General features: G+C 44.8%; 1 protein-coding gene across 1 annotated transcript; it reads right to left on the reverse strand.

Annotated features, from left to right (window-relative positions):
- Nucleotides 1-4,444: 4,444 nt before the first annotated feature.
- LOC105542154 (putative cytosolic acyl coenzyme A thioester hydrolase-like) lies at nucleotides 4,445-6,581 on the reverse strand. Its single transcript, XM_011983568.1, has 2 exons — nucleotides 6,476-6,581; nucleotides 4,445-5,711 (listed from the first exon to the last, which is right to left on the reverse strand). Exon 2 carries the CDS (start codon nucleotides 5,553-5,555, stop codon nucleotides 4,797-4,799), a length of 759 nt encoding a protein of 252 aa, XP_011838958.1. The 5' UTR covers nucleotides 5,556-5,711; nucleotides 6,476-6,581; the 3' UTR covers nucleotides 4,445-4,796.
- Nucleotides 6,582-9,436: the final 2,855 nt, after the last annotated feature.

A 9,436-nucleotide genomic window follows, 5' to 3' on the forward strand; every position in this document is an offset into this window, starting at 1 on the left:
GAGGTCTAGGCTGCAATGACCCTGTCTCCAAAACACAAAACAAAACAAAACAAAACAAAACAAAAAAAGAGAGAGAGGGAAAAGAAAGCAAATAAAAAAAATTAAAGGGCCAGGCACGGTGGCTCATGCCTGTAATCCCAACACTTTGGGAGGCCAAGGAGGGTGGATCACGAGGTCAGGAGTTTGAGACCAGACTGGCCAATATGATGAAACCTCATCTGTACTAAAAATACAAAAATTAGCTGGGCATGGTGGTGCATGCCTGTAATCCCAGCTACTCAGGAAGCTGAGGCAGAAGAATTGCTTGAATCCAGGAGGCAGAGGTTGCAGTGAGTCGAGATCGTGCCAGACTCTGTCTCAAAAAAAAAAAAAAAAAAAAGGAAAAAATCAGAAACATTTTGCTGGAGTGTTTCCTACTTTTTTGCTCCCTCGGGCTGCCCCACTCAGCTAATTTGAGGACATAGGATTATAAGAAAGGTGTGAGGACTGGGGGGTGTGTTGTGGTTAGAAAATGGGAAAATTGAATTGCAGCTAATACAAACTTTCTGGCTACTTAGAGTCTTCTAGGGTTATAGTACCTTGGATTAAGTCATTATGGTTTAGATTTTGAACTTCAACATTCTCAGTTCAATAACATGGTCAAGTCAGTTATATGAAAATGAGTTAAATGAATCCATGGATTCTCATGCCAAACAGTCTCTTGTGAGAATATATAAACCAGAATGTTAATTTACTATCTTACAATGAGAAACGTAACCGGACAGCAGATTGTATATTCAGATTGTATATTTTATCAGCTGCTTGAGATTTTTTGTTTTGTTTTTGAGACAGGGTCTCACTCTGTCACCCAGGCTGGAGTGCAGTACGATCTCAGCTCACTGCAACCTCTACCTCCTGGGCTCAAGCCATCCTCCTACCTTGGCCTCCTGAGTAGCTGGGTCTACAGGCTCAAGCCACCATACCAGCTAATGTTTTGTATTTTTGGTAAAGACAGGATTTTGCCATGTTGTCCAGGCTGGTCTTGAACTCCTGGTCTCAAGTGAACCACCTGCCTGGGCCTGCCAAAGTGCTGGGATTACAGGCGTGAGTCACCACCCCGGCCTGCTTGAGATATTCTTTCCTTATAGGATAATCTACATGGGAAGCCTAGTTATAAAATCAGATTTTCTGGTAAACAGGAATCTGGAGCAAGAATTATTAGATCGGTAATCATAAAAGACCAGTGTTATCTAATTACGATAACCAAATGCAATCATTTCAGCCTTAAGAACAGAATTGCTAAGAGAGGGTTGCTTTTTCTCTACTGCTATTTTCTTTCATGTGAGTTGAGCTGGAATGATGTGCTCATTGCTTTCCCTTTATTCACTGTAATCCAAGGCAGAGAGTAACTCATCTGATTGCTAAATCAGGAAGAACAACCTAGGTATGCTTGCCTCATTTCTTCTCATTTCTCTCAAGAGTACACACTTCCTCTGGGATTTAAGCCTTACTTGGGCCAGTGTGTTCAGTGTTGTTCAGGGCCAATTTCTTCCTTAGGCACAGCAGGCAGTGCCTAGGGTCCATGAAAATGTTTTAATTTCCTTAAAAATCAGAAGAAAAAAAATGAGGCTGGGTGCGGTGGCTCAAGCCTGTAATCCCAGCACTTTGGGAGGCTGCTGCCATAGGATCCCTTGAGCCCAGGAGTTGCAGACTAGCCTAGGCAATATAGTGAGACCCCGTATCCTTATCTACAAAAAAATTTAAAAATTGGCTGGGTGTGGTGCCATGTGCCTTTGGTCCCAGTTACTCGGAAGGCTGAGGTGGGAGGATCCTTGAGCCCAGGAAGCTTAAACTGGAGTGAGCCGAGCTATTGGCGCTACAGTCTGGCCTGGGCAACACCCTGTATGGGAAAAAAAAAAAAAAAAAAAAAAGAAAAAGAAAAAAGAAAAAACAGAAGAAGAAAAAAGTGAATTTGTAGCTCAAAAATGTTTTAATATATGTATATCAGTATAGCCATAATGTACAATTTTTAGTATATATATTTAATGAAGGAAAAAGAAGGGGAGCCCAAGAAAAAAGCAGAAGTGCCTATGGCCCCATGAAAGCCATAATGTGTGCCTTTGCTGCCTGTGGAACACGGTAGGTAAGTGTGTATCATTCTGGGGTTCAGGTGACAGGTCAGTTTGGTTCTCATGAGCTGCATCCTCCAGTTAATCCTTATCAGTTCAAGGTGATATCTGACCTCACATTTACCTTATGCTTGCCCTTTATTCTCAATTTGGGCAGAGAAGAGCCAGGTCCTTTATTGGATGCCCTCAAGACCTCAACATAAACTATAGGAATATATATTTACTGAATCAAACTGAAGGAGACTGGAGAATCTGTGTAGTGAGCAAGGCTACACTGATCGATGCTGGCTAACTTCTGCAGAAATACCGTTATTTAACTTCCCTTTTCTATGGTCCATACAGATCAAATCCTTCTATACATATCTATGTGTGTGTGTGTGTGTGTGTGTGTGTGTATATATATAGATTTTTTTTTTTAGACAGAGTCTTGCTCTTTCACCCAGGCTGGAGTGCAGTGGTGCCATCTTGGCTCACTTCAAGCGATTCTCCTGCCTCAGCCTCCCAAATAGCTGAGATTGCATGTACACTCCACCATGCCCAGCTAATTTTTGTATTTCTAGTAGAGATGGGGTTTCTCCATGTTGGCCAGGCTGGTCTCAAACTCCTGACCTCAAGTGATCCGCCCACCTTGGACTCCCAAAGTGCCGGGATTACAGGTGTGAGCCACTGCGCCAGGCTCAAATCCTTCTATATTTTGCATTTAGCCACCCCCCCCAAAAAAAAAGAGAGAGAGAGAGAGAGAAAGCTCATTGACATGATTGTATAAATTATGATTGATTTCTGATTTAGAACAAGTTTTTGTTGTTGTTGTTTTGAGACGGAGTCTTGCTCTGCAGCTGAGGCTGGAGTGCAGTGGCTCAATCTCGGCTCACTGCAACCTCCGCCTCCCGGGTTCAAGGGATTCTCCTGCCTCAGTCTCCTGAGTAGCTGGGACTACAGGCGCACTCCACCATGCATGGCTAATTTTTGTATTTTTAGTAGAGCTGGGTTTTTCACCATGTTGGTCAGACTGGTCTCGAACTCCTGACCTCAGGTGATCCACCCACCTGAGCTTCCTAAAGTGCTGGGATTACAGGGTGAGCCACCGAGCCCGGCCCAAGGCATGGTTTTATATATTAAAAAGTTGCTGGCCGGGTGCGGTGGCTCACGCCTATAATCCCAGCACTTCAGGAGACCGAGGCAGGTGGAATACCTGAGGTCAGGGGTTTGAGACCAGCCTGACCAACATGGTGAAACCCCATCGCTACTAAAAATACAAAAAATTAGCCAGGCATAGTGACAGACGCCTATAATCCCAGCTACTCGGGAGGTTGAGGCAGGATAATTGCTTGAACCGGAGAGGCAGAGGTGCAGTGAGCTGAGATCGTGCCATTGTACTCCAGCCTGGGCAACAATAGCAAAAGTATGTCTCAAAAAAAAAAAAAAAAAAAAAAGTCACAGATGTTCAGTGATATTATTACATTCAGAGAGCAAGTTGGGATTACAAATAACATTTTTCCAGGTAAATCAGTATATTCTTAGTTTTTTTTCCCCTTATCTACATTAGTTACCTGATTAAAAATCCTGGATATTTGAGTTCTAGTTTTTTCTTTTTTTTTTTTTTTTGAGACAGAGTTTCACTCTTGTTGCCCAGGCTGGAGTGCAGTGGCGTGATCTCGGCTCAGTGCAACCTCTGCCTCCCAAGTTCAAGAGATTGTCCTGCCTCAGCCTCCCGAGTAGCTGGGATTACAGGCGCCCGCCACCACACCCAGTTAAGTTTTGTATTTTTAGTAGAGATGGGTTTTGCTATGTTGGCTAGGCTGGTCTGGAACTCCTGATGTCAAGTGATCCACCTGCCTCAGCCTCTCAAAGTGCTGGGATTACAGGCGTGAGCCACCGCGCCCGGCAGAATTTTTTTTTTTTCCAGCCAAGCAGCAGCTTTATTAGTGGTGCTGGGTTCTTCCCATACCTTGCAGTGTGCTCGGAAGCATTCCCCAGGGTTTCCACAGATTGCCTCCCAGCGCTCGGGACAACATTGTGTAGCTTTGACACTGAAATGATATAAATAAAGCTTTGGTGTGTAGGTTTGCAGGAGAGAGTACAGGTTAATACTATGATACGAAAAATTCAGACAACACCAGTTCTCAATGTGAATTGGGTTTTTGGCCAAAGGGGTAACTTCTATGTGACTGGACACTGGGCCTGTTGCCATAGTCTACTCAAGGCCCCAGCGGCAGGAGGAGGGCGTCTAGGGCTGAGGCTACATGTGGCCCTGCCACTTCACCTTCATCTGCAGGTACCACCCTTTGCCTTCCTCTAAGCGCTTCTCTCTCTCTCTCTCTTTTTTTTTTTTTTCTGAGACAGAGTTTCGCTCCTGTTGCCCAGGCTGGAGTGCTCCCTGCAACTTCCGCCTCCCGGGTTCAAGAGATTCTCCTGACCCAGCCTCCTGAGTAGCTGGGATTACAGGCGTGCACCATCACTATCACGCCCGGCCAATTTTTTGTATTTTTAGTAGAGACGGGGTTTCACCATGTTGAGCAGGCTGGTCTGAACTTCCAACCTCAGATGATTCGCCTGCCTCAGGCTCCCAAAGTGCTGGGATTACAGACTTGAGCCACCAAGTCAGGCTTCAAAGCGCTTCTTCTCATCCTGGGTCTGGGGCAAGCGCTGGGGCATGGGCAGCGACCCACCCTCCTGGCTCAGTGACACTTAGGTGAAGACACTGGCGGCCCGGTAGCGCTTCTGGGAGCTGTCCGCAACAGAGTTGGCGTCCACCAAGACCTCTATCTCTACGGATTTATTGCTCGTGAAGGCCATGCGTCTCGAGATGGTCTTGATGCAGCCTTTTCTGATCTTGTCGTGAAAATTAATGGCGTTCACGGAAGCTGTGACGAGGTTGGTCTTGCAGTGGCGTGCAGCCACGATCCCGGCGACCTCGTCCGTGAGCTTCATGGTCACGCCTTCATGCACGAAGCTGTGCAGGGTACAGTCTGAAGGCCCCACCAGGTGGATCAAGCTGGACTGGCTGTAGCTGACAGTGTTCGGCTCTGGGTTGAGGACTGGCTGGACGACGTCCTGGTTCCTCCACTTGGTCTCCATGCGCTCCAGCTTCTGCGTTTTGTACCGCTTCCGGCCCTCCTCCTCCTGCTCCTGCCGGGAATACACAACAGGAGGCACTTGGAGGACCTTGTCCACGTTCTTCAGCGACAGGGGCACATACCAGAGGGTGGCCTTATTGGTCAGCTTTTTGGTACCTGTAAGGATGTTTTCGGACATCACGTTGACCTGCACCTCCACTGAGTGCTTGGAAGTGTAGGTGATCTCCGCGCTGATGTGGGCCACCTCACCGATGCACATGGGCCACAGGAAGTCGGTGTGCTCGACCCGTGCCAGAGTGGCCACACAGCGGTCCCTGTTCTGGCTGTTGCAATGCCAGGTGCTGATGATGGCGCCCACCTCCTCGATCATCTTCAGGATGGTCACCCCTAGACATTGCGGGCCACACTGGCGTCATCTGGCCGCATGATCCTGCAGATCTGGAAGGCAGACGGTGTCTGGATGTCTGGGCCACACATGCTGGCAGCTGCCGCGGTGGCTGCGGGCCGGCGCAGGTGTCTGGCAGGCCTGGCGTGGAATTGAGTTTTAGTATTGAGAAAATTAAAGTTTTGGTTGTTAAAATGATTGCAGTTTTAGCTAACTTCAATTTTAAAATTCACCAATAATAAAACTATTATTTATCAATAAGTAGAAACGAGTTAGAAAATATTCAATCCTTTCAATTCAGTTGGGGAATAAACTAATATTTTTCGAACACCTGACACATATCAAGCATTTACTTACGTATTTGCATCCATATTGCAATTTAATTCCTGCAACTGTCCTGGACGGGCACAGTGTCTCAGGCCAGCATTTTGAGAGGCTGATGGGGGAGGATCGCTTGGGCCCAGGAGTTCATAGACCATTCTGGGCAACATAGTGAGATCACCATCTCTAAAGAAAACTAAACAAAACAAAACCAGTTCTTTTTTTTCTTTTTTTTTAGAGAGGCTCTCACTCTGTCACCCAGGCTGGAGTACAGTGGCACAATCTCGGCTCACTGCAACCTCCGCCTCCCAGGTTCAAGCAATTCTCCTGTCTCAGTCTCCTGAGTAGCTGCGATTACAGGATCTTGCCACCACGCCTGGCTAAAAACCAGTTCTTTAAATTTAGCATCCTGGTCAGGCACGGTGGCTCATGCCTGTAATCCCAGTATTTTGGGAGGCTGAGGCAGGTGGATCACTTGAGTTCAGGAGTTTCAGACCAGCCTGGGCAACATGGCAAAACCCTGTCTTTACAAAAAATACAAAAATTAGCCGGGCATCATGGCACGTGCCTGTAGTCCCTGCTACCTGGGAGGCTGAGGTGGGATGATCACTTGAGTTCCAGAGGCAGAGGTTGCAGTGAGCCGATATAGTGCCACTGCACCCCAGCCTGGGCAAAAGAGTGAGACCCTTTCTAAAAAAAAAAAAAAAATTAGCGTCCTTATCCCCACTGTAGAATTAAAGAAATTGAGGTTAGGAGCAGTTAAGTATCTTTGCAGAGATCATACATTAATGGGATGGCAGAACTAAAAATATGGATCTACACCTAAAGTTTAAAAGCCTGTATTATTTTCCACTTCACCATACTACTTCTCTTAGTAAAAATAACAGTGATGATGCTTTGTATCTGTCTTACCACACATAAATTGTAACAAAGGTCCTTAAGGACAGGGGCTATGTCTTATACTTTTACAGTATCCCTAATGAATTTTCAGGAAATACTGCTTGAATGGTATGGTTGGTTCCTGGTATTTAAATACTGTTATTTAATTTTTCAATGGTATTTCAATGATAGAAATAAATTATGCTTTTTTAACTTTAGTGTTTATAATGCAATTATTCTGACTTATTTCACATCAGAGATAATTTTATCCAGTTTAAATTCATCTTACATAAAAAATGTGTAAACAGACTGAATGCAGTGGTTCACACGGGAATCTCAGCACTTTGGGAGGCTGTGGCAGGCGGATTGCTTGAGCTCAGGAGTTTGAGACCAGCCAAGGGAGCATGGCAAAACCCTGTGTCTACAAAAAATATAATTATTAGCCACGCATGGTGGCACATGCCCGTGGTCCCACCTATTGGGAGGCTGAGGTGGGAGGATCACCTGAGCCCAGGGAGTTTGAGGCTGCAATAAGCTGTGATCACGCCATTGCACTCCAGTCTGGGAGACAGAGTGAGACCATGTCTCAAAAAAAAAAAGCATAAATAAATATGCAGTTATGTTTGCTGCCATTTTTTGGAGTGTATGATATTTTTGGAGCATTATTATATCACGCTCATATAAAATATATTTAATATATTTAACTTCATTTGTAGGCTACTGAACTCTAGGAGTTGCCTTATGAATACCATTCTGGGACTTCCAGGATTTTCCTAAGTACTTTCTGTCTGTTCAGTACCAGGAATAATAATATAAAATAAATAGTAAAAGGATAGTACTATCTATAGAGTTGAAAACACTGACAGAGAAATGGACTTTGCCTTCAGAAAGGTATTAGCCTGAAAGGGTTAAGTAGTCCTAGAACTTGGAAACATGTATGTTTTTCCTTTTTCTTTCTTTTCTTTCTTTCTTTTTTTTTTTTTGAGTCTTGCAGAATTAGCTAGAATGGAAACCCATATTTGAATGTACTAAAATAACTATCAGCCAAGGACTCCTCACTCTGGGATTGGTGCTCTTGCCCTGGCCCTAATGCCTTTCTTTTCAAAATACAAACCAGATCACACCAAACAAAAATGTCTCACACTCCTCAAACTCCATTCTAATTAGCAACATTCAGAATTTATCTTTCAGGCAGGTCATTACCAAACATTGAAAAACCTAACTTCTTAGGCAGGGACTGAGAGGAAAGTCTAGTGGGTGGAATGTGTTACTTGGCCCCAGGCCCAGCTCACATTTTCCATAAGCAAACACCACCTTAGCTTAGGGTGAATGTCTTTAACAACACCTCTGGAGCTGGCCTCCCTCAATTTAGGAGTTTTTTTTTTTTTTTTTTTTTTTAAGTACAGTCAAATTTTGAGAACCTAAATAATTTCATTATAAAGAACTTTACATTTCCCTTTAACAAGCATTTACAGAAAAACTACTATGAGGTCACCCACAGTGGCTCACGCCTGTAATCCTAGCACTTTGGGAGGCCAAGGCACGCAGATCAGTTGAGGCCAGGAGTTCAAGACCAGCCTAGCCAACATGTCGAAAACCCATCTCCCCTAAAAATACAAAAATTAGCCGAGCATGATGGTGCATGCCTGTAATCCCAACTACTTGGGAGGCTGACGCAAGAGAATCGCTTGACCCAGACGGGGGAGGTTGCAGTGAGCTGAGATCACGCCACTGCATTCCAGCCTGGGTGACAGAGTGAGACCCTGTCACAAACAAACAAACAAACAAAAACAAAAAGGAAAACCTGCTATGATAGTTAGATTTCTCTGGATGCAACTATCAAGAAACAACTCAAGTTAGCTTAGGCCAAAAAAGGAGAGATTTATTGTAAGAATATAGGGATGTTTTGAAGAAACCAAGGAGAGAGATGTAGCTGGCCCAGGAAAGACCAGAAACAAGTTGTTGAGAGCCCAGACATCATTTTCTCTCCATCTCTCCAGTATCTCTTTTCTGCTTGTTTCTTCTCCCTAGAGCAGCTTCCTCTGCTACCCTGGACTGACGTAGAATATAGCTGCCTCCAGCTCCTGAGTTAATCCTATACAAGCTCAGCAGCACAAAGAAACTGAGAATCGCAAATCTTTCATATTTTTACTTAAACGCTATTTATTTTTACACAGCAAATAGATTTTTTGGGGGGTCTTGCTCTGTTACCCAGGCTAGAGTGCAGTGGAGCAATGATAACTCAAGCCATCCTTTCAACTCAGCCTCCAAAGTAGCTGGAACTACAGGCACACACCACCGTGCCCAGCTAATTAAAATTTTCTTCTTTTTTTTCTTTTCTTTTTTTTTTTTTAAGGCCGGGCACAGTGGCTTATGCTTGTAATCCCAGCACTTTGGGAGGCCATGGCAGGCAGATCACTTGAGGTCAGGAGTTCGAAACCAGCCTGGTCAATACGGTCAGACCTCATCTCTACTAAAAATACCAAAATTAGCTGGGTGTGGTGGTGAGTGCCTGTAATTCCAGCTACTCGGGAGGCTGAGGCAGGAGAATCACTTGAACCCAGGAGGTGTTGAACGTGGGAGGTGGAGGTTGCAGTGAGACTAGATTGCGCTACTACACTCCAGCCTGGGCAACAAAGTGAGACTCTGTCTCAAATTTTAAAAAA

Source organism: Mandrillus leucophaeus, unplaced genomic scaffold (assembly GCF_000951045.1).
Source record: "Mandrillus leucophaeus isolate KB7577 unplaced genomic scaffold, Mleu.le_1.0 Scaffold251, whole genome shotgun sequence".
NCBI classification, from domain to species: Eukaryota; Metazoa; Chordata; class Mammalia; order Primates; family Cercopithecidae; genus Mandrillus; species Mandrillus leucophaeus.